Raw genomic sequence first — 25,800 nt, forward strand, 5'->3', positions numbered from 1 at the left:
TTGGGTCTTTACCAAAATCATATAGCCTTTTCCTGGCTCCACATGAGATCCCCTGTACCTTTATGTTTTTATCGGAACATTCTAGGTTAGCTGTGTATTTGCTGGGCAGGCTTAGTACAGATAATGTACTAAATTAAATGTATCATCACTTCTGTCATAGTAAAAATTTCTGAGAAAACAGTACGCAGTGTTCTGGAACCTAATTTTCGGTTTTTCTTTCTGTATTGCGTTTTGACTCTGCGTACACTAAAGCCCAGTTGAGTTTAAGGTATTTTCTTAGTTAAATCTGTTCTTTTTTTTTTCTTTTGTTGAGCAAGTTTTAGAATTCCTCCTTTAGAACAAGAGAAGCCAAATTCGAAAGCAATAGGTGAACCACATAAAGTCACCTGACAAGTCAGAAGCCAACTTGAGAATAAAGTAGTTTATCTTTCTTACTCAGTGCAGTAAATACAAAATATATGATGCCATGGTTGAACCTATTGTTTTTGGATCATCATTCTTTAAAAAAAAAAAAGCAGTCAGTGTGACAGGGATGCATATTTTAAATGTCTTCCTTTCACTCCCTCAAATTTAACAACTGAAATAAATGAGTAGTATGGCAGCTGAAATAGGGATCTCTTATTGATTGGGATATAAAAGTGGGAGCTATCAAAAATACCATCAAGCATATTCTCTGCAAAATAAAATATGTTGACCTTGTTTAATGCTAGACATGAGGACTCTAGTTTTAATGGTCCTTTATGTTATTTTCTCATAATTTATAAATACAATAAAGTCTCAGTGGGGTTAGCAACTGTCAAGACAAGTGAACTTCACACCCTCCTCTCTGCACACTGCCATTTTTACACACGGAAACACCTCCTAATTGTTGTCTTTCTCTCCCTGGAGCCCACCTGACCCCCTACCAAATGAATACATATGAGCTACAGGTTATCCTGGCCACCACGTCTGCGAAGTGTTGGTGGTTCTCCCGTCTCTCCAGCCGTTCCCTGCCCCAGCATCTCTGCCCAGAAGGCAAGGGTGAGGAAGGAATGTTCCTCCGAGCATCTGCCCCCATCAGACCCTGCTCTGGATGTGGGATTCACCAAGATGAAGCATAGGACCTGCTTTGGACCAAGTGCCCCGAGTCATGTCTTCTTCCTGGAGAATTTGTACTCTAGCAGGGGAGATGAAGACCTTAAATATTCAGTCAACAAATGAAGGAATATACAGCTGAGAGAGCAGTCAATTCTTGGGGGAGGGGGCATCCCAAAACAAACAAGCAAACAAACAACAACAACAAAAAACCAAAGAAGAGAGGTGACCAGATAAGGGGAGGGAGGTTCCAAAATGGATGAGTTGAGTAAGTAGCAGCCCCGAGAAGTGAAGATTGGTATCTGATGTCTTTGGAGCGGGAGCCAGCACTACGAGACATAGGTTTAAGTAGTATTGGGAGTTGCGTTGTATAGTTAGAGGCATGTTTTCTCACCTGAGCTAGACTGTGGGTCCTAAGAGGACCGGGACCGTATTCCACCTTCCTGCAGCCCAGGCAAGCTTTGCTCAGAGAAGGAGATCAGGAATGTTGGTAGTTTGAAGTTGAATGATCTAATAGGGAACTATAAATAGTGTGTGTGTGTGTGCTCATTTCTCTCCCATTTCCTTGTTCGACCCACTCTCTGGGGTATATGAATAATGAACTGATTAAAACACTCAGCAGAAGGGAAGAGAAGGAGATAAGGAGAAAGAAGAAAAGTTTGTTTAGTCTAAACCTCTGGGGTTATGATTTCATCAGGGGAGGGCTTGTTTATAAACATATGTATAAATAATCGCACTTCAAGACCATGTGAATACTTGCAGTGATACAGGGGAAATACCACTGAAATGATAAAACCAAGGGACTACAGGATCTCAGAGGAGGAGAATCTCAAAAGAAAGGCATTGGCATTGGGTACTGAGCACAAGGGAAAGCAGAATCTGAGGGGTGGTGGAAATAGTCGTGAAATAGCTCTGGACACTCCTCTGTGTGTTTCCTATCACCTAGTTCAGTCGGGCCTTCCTGTGACGGAGGTATTATTATAATTATTACACTCATTTCCCAAAACCCCAAGTAAGTGGTAAAGCAGAGAATGAAACCTCCGTAGTTCTGAGTCCAGTCAAGTGAATTCTGACAGGAAGCTACCACCCACGTGGAGACAGAGCCTTCTAGGAGAAAGTCAGGCCTTGAGCAAAGGGCTTGTCTATGGGAAGGGCGACATAGATTTCGGGAGTGACTATAAGCCCAGTTTGGCGAGTAACTTGGGGACTCAGGAGTCTGTCCATACGGAAGAGTGGCTATCTACGTGGACTGATTTTTAAGGAGTGTCAGGAGGCACCATAACTATATGGATAGTTATGATAGATAGGCACCATAACTAATCCCAGTCTTACTTGGGGTGCCTGAAGCTACATTCTGGTGGGTTGCATTTCCTTTCATAGTCACTGGTCTTTCACGCAGTCCCCCCTCGTTGGCGGAGTTGCTGTCTTCCAGGCGGCCGAGTTCTGCTACATTGTGCTTACAGACCACCACCCTCACATCCTGCCCCCAAGGCCCGGACACACTGCTTAACCTCTCGGGGCCTCAGTGTCCTCAGAGTACCTCCCTCAGTGGGTTGACACAAGGGTTAAAAAGATTTATTTTATTTATTATTTGACAGAGAGGGTGCAAGCAGGCAAAGTGGCAGGCAGGAGAGGGAGAAACAGACTCCCTGCTGAGCAGAAAGCCCAATGCGGGGCTTGATCCTAGGACCCCGGGATCATGATTGGAGTCAAAGGCAGAGGCTTAAATGACTGAGCCACCCAGATGCCCCTATTTTTAAAAAATTATTTAAAGAGTGCCTGACACATAGTAAGATACACAGAGGCCTGGGGTCCCTAGGATTGCAGAAAGGATTTACTAGAAAGGAAGGTGGAAAAAGAAGAATAAAGTCAGATTTTATTTATCTCACAGAGTTTGGCCAAAGTCCTGTAGCTAAAGGTGATTTTGCTGATTTTAGATGCTGCGGCCGCTCCACGCCCCACCCTGCCCCTGGAAGATTATTTTGGAGGATGTTGTTAGGTTTGATCACGTGGCATTTAAAATGCCATATGACATCCGATATCTGCCCTAGAAGATAATAAGGGGTGGACAATGCTGTTAAAAGCCCATCGCCCAAAAAAAAAAAAAAAAAAAAAAATCCCATCGCCCAGAAACACCACGGGGGGGGGGGGGATTCTATGTTAGCACTACCTAAAAAAAGAGAGGAAAAAAAAATCAGAAAAATTACGTTTTAAGCATCATGTGTTTTATACAGTAAAACGGACAGTCCCTTGGATTTCTCTGTCAGGGATCTGATGTACTGAAGAATTTCTTCCTCCTGTGGTACCAGAAATCCATTCTTAAAATGAATTAACTTTATCTGAGGTTTCTTGTACTGAGACGATTCTGAAAGATTGGAGCCCATTCTCCTTGGTAATAGTGTTGACAAGCACTTTTAAGAACCCCTAAAATAGTAAGAATGACTCAAGACCCAGTGACTTTCAATGAAGCTTGGTGTGTTCTGTTAAGTAATAACGCCAAGCCAAGAGATGGAGTGCTATTATTCACTCCAGATGGAGATATTCCTGTATTTTCATTTGTCGATTTAAAGTGACTCACATGAAAATAATAATAAAAACTTAAAGCAGGAGATCAGGACAAAGAGGAGAAGAGTGGAAGAACATCGATCCTGTGGGTTAAATCAGTGCTAGAATTTGGTTTCATATTTAGCATTCTGAGTTTCTGAAAAAAAGTGGCAGAATCGTGATCTGTGATGTATTTCTTGTTATTGGAAAAGAGGAGGCTATGTCTTCCAAAGGAATGAACTGTCTTCCACAGTTCTAAAAGACGTGATAAGATAGATACCAAATGAATTAATGAGTAACCCCTGACAGCACTTTTAAGGTAAATGTGGTTCACAATTTTTGGTGGCTTTTTCTTGTGCCAGCATCAAATAAAGACCTTAGTATTAAAATTGAGGAAGAGGGGCACCTGGGTGGCTCAGTCGTTAAGCGTCTGCCTTTGGCTCAGGTCACGATCCCAGGTCCTGGGATCAAGCCCCCAGTCGGGCTCCCTCCTCAGCAGGACCCCTGCTTCTCCCTCTCCCACTCCCCCTGCTTGTGTTCCCTCTCTCGCTGTCTCTTTCTCTCTCTCTGTGTGTCAAATAAATAAAATCTTAAAAAAAAATTGAGGAAGAGGGGCGCCTGGGTGGCTCAGTGGGTTGAAGCCTCTGCCTTCGGCTCAGGTCATGATCCCGGGGTCCTGGGATCAAGCCCCGCATCGGGCTCTCTGCTCCGCAGGGAGCCTGCTTTCTCCTCTCTCTCTCTGCCTGCTTCTCTGCCTACTTGTGATCTGTCTGTCAAATAAATAAATAAAATCTTAAAAAAAAAAAATTGAGGAAGAGATTTGATTCAAAGATAGCATCAGACATCCGGTGGAGGAAGGCTACGATCTGCTCTCTGAAGGGGGTCTGATGAAGAAGCAGACTGGTTTCCCACTGGAACCTGAAGATCTGGTCCTGCTGACTACAAGACCCACACAGGAACTTCACAGGCTGGTGAGAGGGGGTCAGATTTTCAGTTGTGAAAGTTAGTCCTGAGCGGTGGTCTTGTCTGCACGGCACGTCCCCCCACCTTCCTGAAGTGAGCATGCTTTTAGGCTTTAAGTCGATAGTACCATATGAGGATAATTTTTAGTGTTGTTTCACAGTCATACAGCAACTGTTTATTGAGCTCTACTGGGAGCCACTTACCTCCTTTTATGTGTCTCTACATACAGGCATCTTTTTAATTTCTTTCTAAAGTTGCCCTTTCTGCTCTTTGATTTGTTCATATGTATGTTTTTATTCATGTTCTGAAGTATAAAGACTACAGGAGCTTATAATTTCAAATCCAGTACTTCAGAGGCACATTAAGGACAATTTAACATCGGCCCTTCTCCCCACCCCCACCCCCCACCCACCGTGTTACCATTCATGGTTACCAGTGTGATGTGGCTCTCTCTGTGCTTTCCTCTGCTCTCAGATGACTTTCTTAACTGTCAGATAATATGTCTAAAACTTAAATGTGCAAGATTGGTAGGTGTTTTGGGTTTTGTTTGTTTGTTTGTTTGTTTAGTGGAGATGTATTTATTATGCTTTCAGGGAGGAGAAATTTTCCCTTAACTCTAATCCATTTTCTGTAGTGTTCTTGTTTGTTTGAAGGGAGCAAGGCCCTGTTACCTCTCTCAAATAACTTACACACTAAAGCCCCAATCTTGAGCGGAGCCTTTCCTGTTCTGAACAGGACCAAACCTGATGGGCTTTTCTGATGATGTCAACCTCCCCTCTGACATCAACTTTTATATGTATGCGTAATACAAGTGTGGATATGCTCATTCATTTTGAGGCTGGCTTCAGTATCACAGTATCAGATCTAAATACTTTCTGCACAGCCTTCTCGAAATTCAACGCTTACATACTCTTTCATTGATCATCTGTTAAACAGAGAAGTAATGTCTTTTATAGTGTTACTTACTATGCATTGAGTGTACGGAGTCCTAGGAACAGCATGATCCTAAAGTTGCAAAAAGAAAGATTTAGAAAATCTGAATATATAGTTACACTTTCATGCCTAAGACAATACTCGAGGATGGTTAAGTGTGAAACAAGATGGAACACCATTGAAAAAACAGAACTACTTTTGGAAAAGCTTAAATAGCGATGGTATTTGAAACATTTCTAGATGACCAGGACTTGCCAACAATCTCTGAAATACTAAAAACATGGAGAGAGTCTTCCCCATGTGAAAGTTCTTGGGCATTGCTAGCCCTTGCCTAAGAAAAGCAGATACAGATACACACATGTACTTTTCCAATATTTGACTCTTACTCCTAAAGACCGGTGATTACAAATATGTGTTATGTGTGAGTAAACAGAACACTGTTGCAAGGAATGTCTAAGAAAGCAAGCTTTAGTGTTCTCATTTTACATGTGGGGAAATGGATGGAATTTGGGAACACGGGGTGGGGTGGGGGTGGGAGGGAGAGTTGGGGGGAGTGGAATTCCAAGGTAGAGCAGCCATCTACTAGAAAAGTGAGAAACAAGTGCCCTGCTAGGAGACGCTTCTTGCCAGCCTCCGTGAAGCAGTGGGAGGGTGACCATCCTTTCCTGGAAACTTAAAGCAACCTGAAGGAAGAGGCAGCGGCTTCATCGCATCCAGTTGGTTAATCCCCTCTCTGTCAATCATTGGCGTGCGATCTGAATAGACTATAAATTCACATTTCTGGAGCCACATGGCCAAAATAGCACTTTATATTCAGTGTGAAATTCTTAAAATGAAACCCAGCTGGCAGATGGGAAGGATTCTGGGGGTTGGAGGGAATGGGGAGGGGAATATTGGGTGTGCAAGGGGGTGCATCATTTTCCAGAGAGCTTTTTTTTTTTTAAATGCTTTGTGCAGATACAGGAGTATTTTTAAACATCTATGATACAGCGCAAATGAATTTCTTAAACCTGAACCGTAAGAGTCTTAATTTACAATATTTCATAAGAATCTAAAAACCTTTAAGATAGTGATCCAAGCCATTCCAAATTCTTGCCTGCAAGAATACGATGATCTGCTCATTGAGGGAACTCTCTTAGTTCCTCCATGAGTGTTGGGTAATAAATTACATCTCTCAGTGCTTTAAATAAGTCTTTGGCTTAAGAACCTAGAACAGCTAGTCCATTCACTTCTGTCTCCAGTCTCCTGTTCAGAACTTCTGCCCATTATACTGTTCACGCCTGTTCCATTTCCTTCTCTTTCCTCAGGTTGTACAGGAAGTATCCTGTGTCTTTGTGCCTCACAGGGTCAGTGATCACGTCAAAACCAGGCGAACTCCATTCCAGAACACAATGCTCCTGGTTACCCATCCAAGCCTTGCAGCCCGTAGGTCGGTCATTCCAGACGTCCCCACAGTTGATCACACCAGCTTGCCCCTTCTGATAGTACCAAAAAGTAGTTCAACCTGTGACCAGGTTACTACAAACTGGGTGTCTGTGACTTCATATAAGAAGTCAGGATTCAAATATTTTAGCAGCTGTAAGAGATTTGAGCTCACCCGAATGTTTTATGAAAACCGTGTGCTGCATTTAATTTGCTAAGAAGTGCACAGGTTATGCATGTTGTATGTCTGAATGAGAAGCTGGAGTCAAATAGGCAAGAATTTATTTCTCCTATCCTTTTTTTTTCTTCTCTAGGGCCCCATCTTTGTGAAAGATTAGATGTCATGAACTCACACCTAAAATTTACAAACCCTATTCAAGGGCTTTGAAGTCTAGATCCTCTTATGTTAAATGGTAAAGACAAGGGTATCAGGTACTTCATTCACTAATATAAATTTGTGACACACAGAGGTAAACACAGTTTACAGGCATCATTTTATTTTATTATTGACACTGTAGTTAGAAATAGATAGCCCAAGCAGTCATTTGTCAGCTCTTGGCATTATATGATTTTTATTTTTAAGTACTATGATAGAATTGCCATCTTACTCGTGGAAATGTGATAAAGGTATAAAGAAACAGATAATAACTTCAAGGTAAAATCAGAGCGTTCTTTGAGAGCCGTAAGTGCAGGGAAATAGAACTCGAGGGCATCAGCTAAGAAAAGTACTGTATGACTCTGTTTGCGTTCCTGAGTCGAGAAAATAGGAATAAGTTCTACTTAGAAAATACTTCACAAATACATTCAAAATAATGTAATGTTTATTTTGTTAAAGGATATGGTATTTAACAACAAAGTATCCAGTTTTTACCATAATGTGCACTTGGAGATGTGAACAGTGCATATTCTCTACCTGAGACTGCAGGGGTGTGGGTATCAATATGGATTTGCGTGTTTTCTTTATTTATACTCTGCTTTCTTTCACGGCAGGATTTGAGGTGATAGACACTAGTATTGATTCTGACAGTGGACATGATTTTATGTAACACTCTCAACTTCCGACTGAAGTAGGTGTTAATGACGTCCCCCTGAGAAGGCTTTCAATTCAGACAGAATAAAAAGTGGGATTGGAGACTGTTAGAAGCCCGCTTCTTTGACCTGATCTGAACTGGTAGTTGAACAGTTAATGAAGAAAGAACTGGCTAGTGTCTTGTCATTAAAAACATAAAATAAATTTATACCCTAAGTAATTTAACTTAAAACATACAAATGGCGCTAATCTTCTGATACTGGGTCAGTTTTCTCTGAGTACGTAGCCACTAATCAGAGTTCTATGTCATCTTTTTAGCACAAAATGCAGGCATCGTCCTGGGGATTTTCAGTTCCCTTTTCTTTAAAATAGAACTATAAGACAAAATAAGATGGTAAGTTAAAGACATGTGAGAAGCAGTTCACACGATAGTTCTTGATAGCTGTCTCCCCGAAATCTGATTCGACAGCAGTTGTTTTAATGACTTACCTTTATTGAGTTCTTTGAACACATTCCACTCAGTTTTTCATAGAAACAGAAATTGTCTTCTCAACTTCCTATTTCATCCGTTGATGCCATATTTAATTGAATGACTTGCTGTAGTAACAAGTGTGGTTGCCTGAGTGAGAATTGTGAAAGAGCCTGCGGCAGAGTGAGCAGACGTGCCAGAGATTGGTGCCCTGGTGTGAGCATCAGGTGAGTGGCCAGCTTCATCCGGGGCTTATCCCCACAGGGCGTGGGCATTCATAGTGCAGGCAACTTCCATCATTGTCTTTTTTTTTTTTTTTTTTAAAGATTTATTTATTTATTTGATAGAGATCACAAGCAGGCAGAGAGGCAGGCAGAGAGAGAGGGGGAAGCAGGCCTCCTGCTGAGCAGAGAGCCTGACGTGGGGCTCGATCCCAGGACCCTGGGATCATGACCTGAGCCGAAGGCAGAGGCTTTAACCCACTGAGCCACCCAGGCGCCCCCGTCCATCATTATCTTGAACCAAGTGGTGAAGAGTCAATTAGACCTAGGTGATTAAGTGGAGGTGAACTGAAGGAGCCTTTATTGTAACTGTATGAAATTTTGTTTTGAAACCAGCTAAAGAGTTGTTCTTACCTGCAACTGCTTGATATTTAATTCACATCATGCCCTCACTCCATCTTTCGGATCACCTCAATGGCAAATGTTATTATTGCCGTGTGCCTTCTAATTTTTCATGGTGCTTACTCCATCTGACTTCATTTAGTCACTGCGCACCTACTTGATACCTGTCAGTCTCTTCCAAGTAAGCTCTTGAGGACTGGGACTTGGGTTCCCCTTCATATCCCCAGGGTCTGAGACAATGAATGCGGAGTTAACAGTAGAAAGAGGGAAAGGTGGCTATTTATCAGGTGCACTTGTTTCAGCCCAGTTGAATGTTTTAACTCATCCCCACCAAGAACAAATGATTTCCGCTTTGAGCAAGAAGAGAGGACAGAGAATTGTACCCTGACAAAGCTCCTGGTCTACTTTCTTAATCCGGTTCCTAAATCTCCTGATTTCAAGGAGGGAGCCTGATGGTTCGCGCTGATAAACCATAGACTGAAGCATTAGTGAGGACCTTTGCTCTTTGGTTTTGCCTTAAAAGATCAGTTTAGAACAGTTTCTCAACCTCAGCATTATTGACCTTTCAGGCTAGACAGTTCTTTGTTGGGGGTGGGGCGGGCGGGGGAGCTATCCTGTGCCTTGTAGGATGTTTGGCAGCATGCCTGACCATTACCCCCCACAAGATACCTGCAGCAGACACTGTGCCCCCCGCCCCCCCCCCCAACTCTGACAACCGGAAATATCTCCAGACATTGCCAAATGTCCCCTGAGGGGTATGGTCACCTTTGCCCTCCTCTGAGAACTAACGCTGCGGACTAGTCCCGGTTGGACAGCTAGGACGAAAGGCCACGCTAACAGTGCTGTGCTAAATCCAGTCAGTGGCTTTTGGAACCTTCATTTCTGGTGTTCTCTTTATGTCTGATTGTAATGTTCTCCAGACTTGTCTTTCACGGGCTTTATTCTGAGTTCAACTAGTCCTGTGTGGGGTTTTTGGCTAAAATTCCTCAGGACGGATTACCACTCAGCTTTTCTTTCCTCAGACTGCCTGCAAGCCTCTTCCAAGCTCATTATTTCTCAGTTGCCAGGATATTAGGCTCCTGGCCGTATTGCCGGTAGGAAAAGAAATTCTCTCCCTGTGACTAACAACATGGCAGTTTGTCCGAAGGCCATTTGTTACCTGTTCCCCTTGCTCAGTTGTGTTACTGAGGTGGCTGTCAGTTTTTTCTGCCTTCCCCCCGCCACACCCGTCCCTCCACGCCTTGCTGTTTTTCCTTTTCCTCCCCGTGTTTCCATGGTGGTGGCTCCTTGCTGGAGCCAGAGGACAAACTGCTGACAGGAACATCCCTTGAATATCTCTGCATCTGGACAGGGCCATTGGCACCCTCCATTGGCGGCTCAGCAACGCGTGGCTTGCCATATTTGTCTCCTGTTCAAGGCCCAAGAATTTGAATCTGCCCCAACATCTAAATGTTGTCGTTGTTAGGATAGAGTGCTGCCATAGTACCACAAGGCGAGTATTAAACATGTTTATTTGGGTTCCATATATTCATATTTTGATTCGTTACTGCCCCTGTTGCCTTCCCCACGCTTCCCAGCTGCAAGACTGAGCTAGGGGACATAGAGTGCATTACAAAAGCCAAATAAGCTGGAATATATAAACCATTTTTAAGAGATTTTTTTTGTTTTTAACCAGCTTTAATACATTAATGCAAGTTATTTTTTTTTCCTAGTATTTTGTTAAGTCAGAGAATCCCCTGGAATCCCTTGAGTTGACCAACTCATAGTGGTTCCCTGAAGGGTACCAACATTGAATGAGCACGCAAGAAGAGTTAGTCGCGTCAAAATCAAAGCACGCTCTTCTGGTTATCTGATCAGGTTGCAACTTACTAAAGTGTATTTGTGGCAGGAAGCCTTGTGTAACAGAAAAAGGCTAAATATGAGACACAGCCAAAAAAAATTCCAAAATATACAGTAGTGTTTTAACATAACTCAGAATAGGGGGTACCTGGGTGGCTCAGTCGGTTAAGCGGCTGCCTTTGGCTCAGGTCATGATCCCGGAGTCCTGGGATCGAGCCCCACATCGGGCTCCCTGCTCAGCGGAGAGCCTGCTTCTCCCTCTTCTTCTGCCTGCTGCTCTGCCTACTTGTGGTCTCTCTCTGTCTCTAAAAGAACAACAACAACAAAAGATAACTCAGAATAGGAAATAGTATCATGATTGTCGTTCATGGGTCCGCTAACGTCAAGTTACCTCAAATGTTTTAGTAAGTAAGTAAGTCTTTGGGGGATGAAAGCTGATCACTGTTGAAACAAATATTGGATTTGGAAACTACCAGGCTCCAGGTCTTCTTGCTGTCGTGCCATTTTGCAGAATCACAGGCTGTGGTGAAAACCGGTGCAGTTCTGTAACACAAAAGCATGTGTTCTCAACGCTGGAAGGTCCTCAGAGCCCATCTACCAGCCCCAAGCTAAGCATTTCACAAGGCAGGGGAGGAATGATCTTAGTGTGTTGATCCTTTTCAGTGACTGAGGCAGACACAACTGTTGGTAATTGATGGGGTTTCTTCTCCAGTACCTGCTAACCTCAAAAAGTATGGAATTCATATCTTCAGCCTGCACTTGACAATACCAAGATATCTACCCACCCTTCCACCCAGCCAACCATTTCCATATGCACAGTTAATGAGTATTGAGTTTAAAAAGATAACCTTAAAAGAATCAATTTCATGGTGAATGCATCTAGTTAAGCAAGCCATTTAAACAACATTTTACTCGTGTGTAGCAGACCATTTTATAAGTTACTGATAGCTTTACAAGCCTGTGTTTCAGACAAGCTAATTGGTTGTCTCTGATGTGTTTGGGGCTTTCACTCATTAACTCTCCTTCCTGTCTAGTACATACTTGACTGGCTCTCGTACATATAGGTAGAACTGTTTAAACAGCCATATTCTATTGCCAGGAAAAAGTTTTTCATAGATAAGCCTCTTCCTGCTTACAATGTTTGATTTTTTTGAAATAAAGGTAAGTCATAACCCAGTATTACCGCAAACATGGAAGGCGCAGAATCCAATGTAACACCCAAAACGTATTGGTACCATAAACCAAAGCCCTTTTGAAGGAGTGGAATAGAATTGATTACTGAAGGGAAAGAGAGGAGGGCAGAAGAAAATGATATGCTGTTGAAACCTGGCTGCCTGTGTAATTAATGACTATGTTATAGATGTTATTGAAAAGTCTGAGGCCTGCACCTGCATGCAAAGACAAGTGTACCAATTCTTCTCTTTTTTGCATATGTCAATGCTTTCCATTCTCTGAGATAAGAATTAGATGCTTTGTTTGGACCCAGATTAAAGGAATAGCTCAAAACATATGTGTCCTTTGGGTCTTGAGATTTCTGGAGTGGGTCTATTTTCCATGAGGGGTTGCTTACTTTTCTGTTTGCAAAACAATCCATTGCAGCTGCCTGTAGGCATATGTATAATAGAGTTTAAACCAATTAGACCTATGGTTTTGAAACTGTTCATGAAATCCCACCTCCTGCATGAAACCTTGGCCTGCTTAATTAAAAGGAGTGGCAACTTCTCTCCAATGTTCAATTTCCTTCCTTTACTAACATTTTAATCTGAGATGAAATACGGTACATACTTTGTTTCCCTTTTCATTATAGTTTCAGCTCTTTACATTTGTTTAAAAATAATGAGTATCCTCTTTGTGTCTGGAATTGTACTGGGTACAGAGGGAATACAAAAGCATTTTTTTCATAGTCTATGCCTTCCAGGAACTGAGTCTCTTACTCATGAAAAAATTAAGACTAATTATCCAAATCTCTGAATTTCCTCAAGTGAAACGAGGATATCCTCATAAATCTGAGTGAAAAGAGTTCACCCCAGACTTGTGAAGATGCTTCATTCCCATTGAGTCTTGATATCCTCTAACTCATTAACTTATACAGTGATTATTTATAAAGCCTGTTTGAAGGAGACAGTAGTGGCTCGTATAACTGAATTCATAATAGCCGAAAAGTGGAAACAGCCCAAACGTCCAGCCACTGATGAATATGGGTGAACAAATTGTGTTAGGTCCGTACAGCAGAATATCACTTGGCCATAAAAAGAAGTACTCACACAGAACTTTATGCTAAGTGAGAGAAAACAGATACTAAAGTCCATGTATTAATAATTCCATTTATATGAAATGTCCAGAATAGGCAAATCCTTGGAGACAGAAAGTAAATTAGTGAGTGCCGAGAGCTGGAGGAAAGGGCAGATGGAGTGTGACTGCTAATGGGTGGGGAGTTTCTATCTGGAGTGGTGAAGATGTCCTGAAGTTTGATAGCCGTGATAATTGCAGGTGTCCCTGAATATACTAAATATCACTAACTTGTATATATTTTTTTAAGATTTTATTTTATTTATTTGACAGAGAGAGAGATCACAAGTAGGCAGAGAGGCAGGCAGAGAGAGAGGAGGAAGCAGGCTCCCTGTGGAGCAGAGAGCCCGACGCGGGGCTCGATCCCAGGACCCTGAGATCATGACCTGAGCCGAAGGCAGTGGCTTAATCCACTGAGCCACCCAGGCGCCCCTAACTTGTACATTTTTAAAAGGGTGAATTTTACAGTCTGCAAATTATAGCTCAATAAATGAAAAGTAATGTCTATAGAGCCAAACGAAAAGATGTTAAAGTGTGTGCTAGAGAAATGCGAAATCCAGGCAAACAGTAAAGAAAATTCTTTAGAATCTTAGGAGGGGGTGTCTGCTTCTGAGAGTAGACCCATGAAATAGTTAATGATAACTTACATCCAGGAGCAAACAATCCCCTTTGAAGGCCAGGAGGTTCTTTTTGTTGTGGCAACTATTCTTATAAAGAGTGACCCCAAAAATTTTGCCCTGGACATCTGTGACTCCAGTCCTGTTTCAGTCTAAAAACTCTGTCTGAAAAGCAACTCAACTTTAGTGAGGTGAGAACCACGTATGGAATGATAACTCTTTTCTTTTGGGATGGAAAGTTGTTTCCTTAATGGGAAAGTCTTTTTAACCCTGGAAAATTTAACATTAAGAGTATAAAAATGATAAAATAACAAATCTACAATATTAATACTTTCAAGTATATATTACATTTAGGTCAACCTGGTACAGTCACTTTGTAATTATAATTTAAGATGTACAAATTACTTCAGAAATGATTCCCTATATAGAAAGGCAGGAGGGGGCGCGCGGGTGGCTCAGTCAGTAAACAACTGACTCTCTGCCTCAGCTCAGGTCCTCATCTCGTGGGTCATGAGATCAAGCCCTATGTGGGGCTCCACACCCAGTAGGGAGGCTACTTAAAGATTCTCTCTCTCTCTGCCCCTTCCACTCCTGTGCACATGCACTCATGCTCTCTCTCTCTCCTCCTCTCAGATAAATAAATCTTTTTTTTTTTTTTTAAAGAAGAAGAAATACCAGAGCTTGAGAGTCATTGAATTTATAAATTTAATTGAAGAAATGCTTACGAATTCTTGCTGGGGAAGAAAAGACTTCTTAACTACTTGAGGATATTTTGATTATTACAGTCTAAATGCTGAAAGAGAAGATTGAATATGTTAAATTTATAAATGGAGTTTTGAAATGTTTAAAAGTGGTTAATTAAACTAAGTTTATAAAAGGACCTAAACTGTATCCAACTTCCTGAAATGTGGTGTTAAAACTTACCAGATATATAGACAGAATGGTAAGATTTTTAAATTGAATATAATAGCTTCAGGAAAAACTGGGGTTTAGACACAGTATATTTAGTAAATTGTATGTTCCTTTTTAAAACTGCAAAGTAACAATAACTAGTATTGCTCTGCACTAAGAGCCATCCTTAAGGACACCATAAGCTTTTAACAGACAGGTCATGGACCCTGTGCCTTGGCTAGTTCTCGCTGCTGTTAGGTAGTCTCCACATAAAAGAAACCCAGGCTGAACATAGAGGGGTCAAAATATGGCTTTATGACCCTTCTGCCTGCTAGACCACAATCCAGAGCCTCTGAAATTATGAGTGGAGCCTGGAGAGGTTGAAAAAGCCAACTTCTCTGACCCCCTACAGTATGAGTGGGGACGAGCTGGTCTAGCAAGAGAGGTCAGCTCCCCAGACACCTCCCGGGCACTGCTTGTGCCCCTACTGGACAAAGCGGGAAGCTGCAAACAGCGTTAGCCAGGGATTGGCAATTTTGTTTGTTTGTTTGTTTGTTTGCTTGCTTGTTTGTTTGTTTGTAAAGGTCTAAACAGTAATTCTACATTTTGTCTCTGTGATGGTTACTCAACTTTACCATTGAAGCGTGAAGGCAGCCATAGACAAGTGAGTAAGCATGGCTGTGTTCCAATAAAACTTTATTTGCCTGGGTGCTGGGAGGTAACCAACAGTGGCTACTGTGATTAAGTTCCCTTCTGCTTTCAACATTTCTTCTACATTAAGGCTTCCCCTTGAGATGATAGGAGGACGTCAGCTGGGTCTAAAAATATGAATATTTATAAGCCGATTCTTTCTACTTGTGGAGGGAGGCACCTTTGTTTGGATGCAGAAGTTGGAGCAAAGACCTACATATGGGAATCACTCCAGGCTCCGGAGGGCCAAGTATAGAATCCCCGGGGTAGAGGAGATATTCTTCAGGAGTCCTAGGTATCTTTCATTGTCCCTTGAAGACAGGAAGCATCCATACCTCATTTCTGCCTCTCACAGTGGTTGTCTGATTAGCAGGCTTTTGGGATAGGTGAATAAAACAAACCTTCTAGGTATATCAAAAAGAGAAAATAGATGTAATCTGTTCTGTAATTCTAGGTTAGCAGATTAAGCAAAAAAAAAAACAGGAATGCTTTTCAGATTCTAGCTCCTACCACCAAAGCAATGGAATCATTTTATTTAGCTCTTCTGGAACACACTGACTTCTCCTGTGCAGTGGAAGATGGGGTTTCTATATAATTATTGTCACAATATATAACATTTGCCACACTTCAGAGATTACTGATTGGGCAGGAAGACTTCTAATAAAGGCGGGGCTCAATCACCAGTCATAACCTGCTGGCATTTGTCTAGCTTTTAATTATTCCAAGGTCAGGTGGGCTGCACTTTGCTTAAGAAAGATGCGATCTTACCGAAACTACACTTTAATGTTGTACCTAACATTCTTTTTTTTTTTTTTTTAATTTATTTATTTGACAGAGAGAGATCACAAGTAGGCAGAGAGGCAGGCAGAGAGAGAGGGGGGAAGCAGGCTTCCCGCTGAGCAGAGAGCCCGATGTGGGGCTTGATCCCAGGACCCTGGGATCATGACCTGAGCCGAAGGCAGAGGCTTCAACCCGCTGAGCCACCCAGGTGCCTCTGTACCTAACATTCTTGAAACCAATCATCCATAATAGATCTGCGCTCCCAAAGTAATATTGTGGTCTTGGTTAATATCGAGGTGTTGTTTTCTGGTCCCTTTTAGTACAGTAAAAAGTAAACTATCTGTTCCGTGTTGTAGTATCTTTGGGACTATGGCAAATCGGTTTTGCTTGTATTCTTTATTTCTGCCTTTAATGACATATTTAGTACCTAAGGATTTCAAAATCCTGCAAGCAGCACAATGAAAAGGGGAACAGCTGGTGCTGCTCTCTCTGGACTAACCTTTCTTTGAACAAGCTGCCAAGAATGCACTCTGAAGAATCTTAATGATGCCCTGCCACTTTATCTCCAGACCCCATCCTGGAGCCACGGTGTGGGCAAAGTTCTCTCTGACTTTGGCGAAGGTTACCAAGCGAAGCCTGCTCCGTGAGCTTCTGCAATTAAGACCACGAGGCTGGAAGGCCCCTTGGCATACTCCCAGGCGAGATGTATATATTGTGCGTGCCGGTGAGTGCTTGGCAACCGACTCTCTGGAAAGAAGAAAGTCTTGGTTTGTTGCACTTGCAGATTTCCATGGCGTAAATAATTCAGACCCTGGCCAGTTTCATGGCTCCTAGAATTTGATGTCCTTGTGCCTGGGGGTGGAAAGGGAAGGCGCACAACCAGCATTTCAGTACGAATGTTTCCCCTACCGTGACATGGGACTACAACGGTTCATCTCCTCTAATGATGAAAGTAAGGAGCTTGGGTGAGGATGAGGCAAGTTCTGCTCCCTTTTTGACAGTCACGGACAATATCCTGTAAGTTCCACTCATCGCTCAGGCTCTCTTAACAGCCTATTAATTGGAGCCCTGGAGTACATTTATCATGTAGACCATAGTTCTACCAAAGAGTTTAAGACCCATATGAACCTGTATCAGAAAACATGATTCATCTAGTTGTTTGAAAAATACAGGCATGCGATGGACACACTGTGGACTTAAAATGACAAGAAACCCATAACTGGCTCAAGGTGGTTACTGAGTCATGGGCTCTTGCAAGATGCATTGCGCATCTGACCTGAGTTCTGCCTACCAGACCCCCTGCTGCAGCTCTCTTCGCTGGCTCTCTGTGTTTGCTTGTGTTCCTCACCCAGCATCCCTGTTGTCTTGTCTTACCTGCTGATTGATCACTGTTGCCTTGAAGGAGCTGACATTGTCAGCCTGGACTCCTTCATGAGACTGATTCCTGTGCCAGAGATGAAGAAAGAATAATGTGCCTTTATTTCGAAAGTTTCTTTGGGCAATCTTCTACCAAGATACTTCTTTTTCACTTTGATTTTAATTATTTTAATTATTTTAATACTCCTCCCTCTCTCTATTTGAATCCATTGCTTTTCTTCCAGTTGTATAATCAGGGTGCCATAAATTAGTGAAAAAGCCTTTAGTAAACTGTGCGGTATTAAACCATCTTTTATGGTCACTGAAAAGCCAGAGGCAATGGGGCTTGTAATCTTTTAATACAGATGATGAGGACAGCCTCCTCTTCCAGCTGTTGTCTCTGTTTTTTGTTTTCTAGTGTTCCACTCTAAGCATTGGAACCCCACACATTGGCCGGAGGAGCACTGGCACAGGGCACACTCACACCGCCTTCACACCCTCGCCAGTTGTGTTCAGGAAGTGGTGGTCGAATGAACGAAGTTACAGGGAGTGAACTTTTAGGACCCACATGTTCAAAGCTCCTCGTACTAATCTTCACCCTATGACAATGCACCACAACCACCCTCAAGTTAAGAATGGTCCATTATAACCGGCTAGTTTTTTCCCCAGAGGGAATATGTGTGTTGTGGGTAAGTGGGGATCTGGAGAAGTACGTGCAGAAAAGATAGCCAACTTCTGTCCACTGAGAAAGCAAGCTAAATTGCCCCAGACAGGGGGAGAAATACCTACAGTACCACCCCAGGTGGCATTCTGGACATGAGATGGGGGGAGGGATTTTTAGTTACAGCTGTGACTGGTATAGGGTAATGGCATTGAGTTCACTAGGACTGGGGGTGACCTATTGAAAGATGCACTGTGCATCTTTCAATGCACAGCACAGTCCCATGCAGTAAGAACTAACCCCCTTTTTAATGTCTTACAACACATTCATGTGAGTCAAAGCACTGTTTATAAGTATCTGAGCTTAGAACTTAACTCTATGTCGCATAAAAACACTAAGTCATCCCTTTTGGACTGTTCTCTCCCCTGCTCCCCAGAGTGTTTAAAGGAAAATGAGGCCAACTCTGGGCACACAGTACTTACATGCTTTAATAACAAAAATAGGAAAAACAAGCAGTTATTGTTATAAATAAAATGAGATTTGCAGGCTTTTAAAACGGAAGACCTATTATTGCAGTTCAGAAACTATTTACATGACTTCCAGAAATGTAGTCACAGCGGGTTTGCAAGAATTAAAAAGAAATTTTTGCTCGTGAAGTGAGGGCAAGATAGGGAAGTCAGTATTATTACATAACCTTCTTAGAGGTCCTGCAAGTTGGAAAGGATTATTATTTCTCTTCTCAAAGAAACATAAAGGACATCTCCTACCCGATTTTGCAGCTGTTACAAACGTGAGCAGCAAAGCGATGGTGCCGAGTTGCCTGTTAGGACTCTACAGGAAGTGCGTTGTGGGAATCAACAGAATGCAGTCTTGCGCGTCACCCCACAGTGGCGTGAATGAAGGAGGGCTCTGACAGCATAGCTAAAATAAGCCGGCTACTTACGGCAGCTTTGTTTTCCTATCTCTAGGGTGGACACATGGCCACTAACAAATGCCCACTCTTGCGGCTAACCCCAAAATAGCCAGCAGACTACAGGTTGCCAGGCAGCTGGATTCTGACGTCACTGCCCCAAGTGCCGTCTCCCGAAGCCAGTGAGAAGCAGTCCCCTCCTCCTCATCCCTGCAGCTTCCATTGAAGCGTAGTATTTAAGTGGCTGATTAAGTATTCAAAACATGTGATTTATGTTGGTCAAATTTAAACACCTTGTTCTTTAAAATTACACAGCAGCATTATGAAAGGACAAAAAAAAGATAAGGTGAACAAGTCAAATGTGACTGTAATTTGTATCTTAATAATACAGAGGAGGTGAAATTTGAAGTTCAAGTTGACAGAAAACTAAACGAAGGTACGCCTGGGTGGTGCAGTCGGTTGGGCGTCCGACTCTTGGTTTTGTCTCAGGTCTGGTCTCAGGGTCGTGGGATCGAGCCCCACATGGGGCTCCACACTAGGTGCAGAGTCTACTTGGGATTTCTCTCTCTCCTCCCCTCACCCCACACTTTCTCGTGTGCTCTCACACTCATGCTGTCTCTCTTGAATAAGTAAATTAAAATATATTAAAGAAAACCAAATGAAAATGTTAACCCAATGGGAAAAGTTCAAGTCAGAGCATGAGGTCTCCATCGCCCCCTCTCTTGTATTACCTGCTTTGTTTTTAGAAACATGAAACGCTGGGTAATGAAAAGCTGTGTTCCAGCAACAACCGGTCACTCACTGTGCTTGAAACTCACTGAAATGCCGGACTAGTTTTACAGTTGATGTTATAAATGAAGGATGGTGTGGAATCATTTGGATTCCAGTTGGGGGAGTATAGCAGGGTGAGGGAGATACCCACTTAGGTTACAGATCGGAAAATCTCGGGTTACGCAGCCATAGTTGTCAGCTTAACACCATTAGGATCCTTTATCTGGTGACCACCCTGTAATGGAACCTTCCCTTTCCTCCTCAAGTTTCATATTCAGCAGGAACAACTTCAGAAACTACCTTCAGACATCTTTATTATCTTCCAACTGTGCCCACGCGATAGTCTGTATTTTCAGTTGCCTAGAGACCAACCTAATGGGTACTTAAAACCTGGCTTTCTGTGTCTGGTCCATATTGTAAAATATCACAAGTTCTATTCTGTGATTGCTTAAATCTAACATTGTTTTCAAATTAGCTGTCAGTATGCCACCAGGATCAATTCTGCGAATTTTTAAGCCAAGCATTTGAAGGAGTATTGTTGGTAACATGCATTTACTGTGTTAGTCTTTCTCTTTATTCTAATATTCCTGAATTTCTTGCCACCAGTCCTCTTCTCAGTTATCGGCAAGACTTAAAGTGATGTGAGGTTATGAAATGGGGCAAGGGTAAAACTTCCTTCATGTACCAGATTTTGGATGTTCCGTGCCATCCCCTCTTGATGGGAGGCATGATTGATCAAGTACCAGATTCTGTTTAGTGCATTCTGAAGCCCCACTTTGTGGGAGAAGCAAGGAGCCTGACATCTCTGATTTTATACTCTCCAGAGCAATCAGTTCCTCCGCCAAGCTGTGGCCTTAAACACGGTCCCCACCTGTCCCCCCTGCCAGCTCTGCTCTCCCCCTGCTGGCTGCTGGCCTCCCTCGGTGGGACAGAGACCGTCTAGTGCCGGTTGTTGCACAAGCAGATTTCAGATTCTCTTGGAAGTAGGGTGCTTTCAGTGCTCTAAAGAAAAGAAACTAAAAGAAGGGAGTTTACATTTTCCATAAGGGATAATTCTCTTAACAACGTGATTTATAAAATACCTCGGGCAAACTCTGTTCTGAAGTTGTATACCCACTTTCTGATCTGAAGGGAGATTTTCATTACTTTCCAGAATCAACTGATGAGAGTCCTTCCATTTTCACAGGCTTTTTTTTTTTTAAAGTAGTAGTATTTATTGCTAATTTGCAGACATTTACAGAAGGACTTTGGAGACACACTTGAACTCTAGAATGTTAGCGTAATTGTGGTTCCTGTACTAGCATAAAGCCTTAGTATTTCTTATGTGTCTGCTTGCTCACATGAAAATAATGTACACATATTTTAATGCCACTTTTGGATGATGTACCTCTGCTGTACTCTGGTCCTTGCAGTGATAGAGGCAAAATGAAACCACATTGGGAATGGCATGTGGTTGAGACCCTTTTTTTCCCTAGGTCTTGAGTATTGACTAAGGTAAGACCTTGGAATTTGCCCTGGCACATGGGATTTAATGAAATCTGTTGACCAAGAATGTCTTCAAACAGTGGTTCTTCTGGTGTTGCTACTCACTGTATTTTATGTTAGTAAAACCTCATGGGGCTGTACATACGGTGTTCAGTTCTTATGTGACGGAGTGTGGGCAGGACCATAACTTTGCAAGCTTTGTGTTTTATCATACCCTTTGAGAGGTCATCAGTATTTCCGGAAGATGTCACAATTTGATGTTTCCTCTCCGTCTTGAGTTGGTAATCCTGGACTCTCTTAGTCAGTAACCTATTAGCCACTGTGCTAAGAATGACTTACAACTGAATATTAACCAAACAGGTTTTTAAGATAGCAAATTCTCCACTCACATACCAGTTAAAAGGTCATGATTTTTGCCTCCCTGAAAATTCGGACTAGGAGAAAAAAGCAGGAGACTTTGTATATATATATGTATCTGTATACAGTTTAAATATGCATACACACACACATACTCAGTTTCTAGCCTCTTTCCTAAAAAGTGCTTTCCCACGTCTCAAAATGGATATAGAAGTTTAGGGGGAGAGAGAAAAAAGATTATTTAAATTACCAGTTTTTGTCGTATATGCATTTGGTAGTCAAAATATGCATTTGGTAGTCAAAATAATTTTGAGTAATTGATTCAGTACGTACTATAGTTTGCCGCCAATTGAGTAAGTTAGCAAGGGGGTGTAGTGAAAGCTGCTGGTGGTTTTGATCGAATTGAATCTTTCTGGTGCCTGCAGTGTACTCTACCCTGTGTGCTGGTACATGTAATTCTTTCTTAGACTCCATCAGACCTCCCATGCAGATAAGTGTGTGGGTGACGTGGTTTGTAAGCAGGTCACTCACCCCTAAAGAAAACAGCCCTGGGTCACAACATAGGACCCACATTATAACAGCAGCAGTGGATGGAGTTCTAGAAAGTCCTAGGCATCACAGTTTATAAACGTTCTCCTTGAAATCCCCCCTATTTCGTCACTCACAGACTTCTGGAATTAGAAAGGTTCTGATATAACTAATAACATATTTATCTTCTCCCCCCTTAAGGTCAAAAAATATTTTGAACTTGAACCCCTTGCACGTGGGAAACGCTGGATTCTGCAGCCCTGCTCGCTGGATGACATGGAGGCACTGAAAGACAGCTTCTCTCAACTGATAAATTTGTTAGAAGAGAAAGACCATGAAGCTGTAAGAATGTGAAATCTGGCAAAGAACACGGGTTCCCAAAGGCCTTGAACCTATCGTGTTCGTTTCTCATTTTAATTTTATTTTGGTATCAAGACTTTCATGGCTTCAGTGTCTCTTTTCCTCTAGTTATCTCCAACTCTCATCTCTCTATTAAAGTGAATATTCTGTAAATCAGGTGAATCATCATCGGCATTAACGTCAAGTACACACTACTGAGAGAGAATTTATTCTCTGTTTACCACTAATTATCTTCGCCGCATGTCTCTTCCTTCTGTTGTTCTAAGCAGCTCTTCTGTACTCTGTGTTAAAATGGATGGAATTCGTGGCTTACAGAAATCAAATCCCTTACGAAGGACTCAGGGAGACTCAGAACCTTGACTCACTTTCCCTGGGTTCGGGGGTGGAGCGTTATACAACTGGGGCTCCTCATTTTATGTCTATTGTTTCCAAGATCTCTTGGGGGGTTTTATTTTATTTTATCATATTGTATTCTTGAGTTTTTTGTATATGGGCCTCATAGATTATGAGAGGAAAATGAGCACCAAAAACTTCAATGAATCACCTTATCAGAGAGGAATATCCTACCAAGATAAAATTAACGTGGAAGAACTTTAAAGACAAGATGCAGAATTTCCTTGATTCCATCTGAAGTCTCACTCCCCTGTCTTAAGAGCAGAAACTTTCCGTTTTTGAGACGCGCAAGAATGTAGGCACAATGCGGGTGTGCCTCCCTGATGACTATTTCATCGAGTCCTCCAATATTTTTTTAATGGAAAGAGTCCCCTGCATAAAGTCAAGCTGCAACATGACAGAGGTATCTTTCTCTAAAAATCTTAAAAGTGTCTGATCGAGAGAAGATAATTTTTAAAATAATAGATAAAAATTTTAAAAAGATCCAAATGAAGTATAGTTTATACTGGCTAGGGTTTAAGCTGGCATGGATTTGACAAAGAAAACAAAGACAGAATCATCTGGATATTCATTCATTAAGTGCTAATGGAGTTTAACGGAGTCGCTGATTGTCTCCGACGAGTAATTAAAGGTCTGTCAGTATTCCTATTATAAACCTCTATTTTCAGGGGTTTCAGTGTGCCCTTAAAAAAAATGTGCTGGGGCTGCAGCAAGTCATTTTAGGGCCTAGATTCAGTCTTTGGAACTCTTTTTTTTTTTTTTTCCATTTAATTTAAATCATAAAATTATGTAGAGATAAATGTGCCGTTTTACTAAGGTTTGGCACCTTTGACCTTTTCTAAATCAAGAATAATCTATAGATATTGAAGTTTATGGATATAATTCTCTTTGGCACGTTTTGTAGATTTTTGACCACTTCAAACACAAAATGGCCAAATGATAGAAAACTGCTCCTTTCACCTGAGCAATAAAAACATGTTTGTAATATTAGGTAGCACAGACTGGTTCTCAAATACCACAGACTCGCACTGTATTACATGGTGATGTAATAACTTGTAATTCTCCAGAAGATATACATCATTCAGATATAGCTTTTGTGGTTTCATCTTGTAGGTGGGTTTTAATGAAATCATTATCTTTGAAACATCGACCACTTCTTTAAGCTTCCCCCGCCCCCCATGGAATGGATCCAAAAAGATTCGTATTCAATCTTGTCTCCAGTGTCCTTGAATATTTTTCACTGTGTAATTCGTGAGCAGCACAAAACTTTTATTCCGATGACCAGTTACACAATCCCTGCTTGCATTTTTGTTTTGTTGTGCTCATCTTCTGTGAAAAATAAATGATTCTTAGGCATTGCTTTCTCTGCAAGTTCATTAAATGGAGAATGTTGTCTTTTTAAGATACCGTGGCTGAGTGCTCCTAGGCCATCTGTTAAATGACTTCCCGTTGTCTGTGTGTGTGTGTGTGTGTGTGTGTGTTCATGTGTGCGCCAGTGATGGGCTTCTTCTCAGACCCACGACTGTCTGCAGTGTCTCAGCCGTCAGAATGAAAACATTATCAATCAGTACCCAACAACAGCTGTTTTTGACAAGTTTCTGTCTGACGCCTAATGCTTTACAACTGTCAATAAGGCTCCTTCTTTGTCTGGCAGTTCGGAGCTCGCCGTCTTGCTGCTTCCGAGCGAGCAGCATCCTGTCCTTGTAACCCTAGTTTTGGAAATCCACTTGGGGGGGGTGGGGAGGGGGCTTGGATGGGCGAGTGTGGGTGGGTGGCGGGTGGGTGGTGTGTGTGTACGGCTCTTCCTACTTCCATGTAAAGTGCCACAGGTGTCTTAGTTTGCATATTCAAATATTATGTAGGAAAAACAGTCTGTTATGTATTTCTCCACTTAGCTTCTTGTTATATTTATGGAAGTTACCCGTTTTTGTACCTTCTTAGCTAAAGCAGTTGCCTTTTTGTAATGGCAATTAATTTATATGACAAAACTTTGTACCTACTGTAGTTTATAGTTATCGGTTGCTAATTAACTGCCATCTCGCCCTGTCTTTCTATTAAAAAAAAAAAAATCTGTATCTATACTTAGAGGGTAACAAATTTATGTGGACAATTGCCAGACAAGAAGAACTTGTATTGTCCGTGATTTATATATGATTTCCCCTATCTTCAAATGAAAATAAACGCTAAGTAGAATTGATGTTTTCGGACTTACTCCTTTCAAGCTTTTTAGCATTTGGGAGTCCCAGATTTCTGTTTACATTTGTGTTGCCTGTTTAAGTCTTCAAAATAAGTTCTGCTGCTCTTGGGTCAAAACAAATGATTAATTCACATTTCCTTTAAGGCCATTGTGAAAACTTAAAAGACACACACACACACAAAAAAGCTAGTGTCTTTTCCAGTTGGTTTGTCTTCACCAGCCATTTACTTTCACTGGAGCTGTTCCTTCAGAATGAGTGAGCAGAGTCGAGATGTTAATGTAAAGTGTCACCTTTCAGTCAAAGCAGCATCTTTTAATATCTATCGTAAAAACAACGCTCTAAGAGTAACTGGTGCAATGAGCTGTCTCCTTCAGTGGTGATCGATGCCCCAAGGAAGTAAAGATTTTTAAGTGACTCGAGGAAATGCTGTGTATTTACAGGTCCAACTCTAAAGAAAGAGAGTATTCTGTAAAAGAGAAAGAGTGAGGAAGAAAACTAAAGGGATAGATGAATGGAAGAAGAGAAAGAAAAAGAAAAAAGTACATGATGGAAGATGCAAAATTCAAATCCCAGCTCTTGTTTGGTCCCAAATGCAGCATTATCCTGACACAATGTTT

General features: G+C 41.8%; 1 protein-coding gene across 1 annotated transcript in view; it reads left to right on the forward strand.

Moving 5' to 3' along the window:
• The window catches only part of ARL15 (ADP ribosylation factor like GTPase 15), a 402,700-nt gene extending 377,518 nt beyond the window's left edge, over window positions 1-25,182 (forward strand). Inside the window, exon 5 of the mRNA XM_045999356.1 lies at window positions 22,434-25,182. Coding sequence (XP_045855312.1) covers window positions 22,434-22,586 — 153 coding nt within the window. The 3' untranslated portion in view covers window positions 22,587-25,182. The remainder of the gene's footprint in view (window positions 1-22,433) is intronic.
• Window positions 25,183-25,800: the final 618 nt, after the last annotated feature.

The sequence above is a fragment of the Meles meles genome, chromosome 3 (genome assembly GCF_922984935.1).
Source record: "Meles meles chromosome 3, mMelMel3.1 paternal haplotype, whole genome shotgun sequence".
Taxonomy (NCBI): Eukaryota; Metazoa; Chordata; class Mammalia; order Carnivora; family Mustelidae; genus Meles; species Meles meles.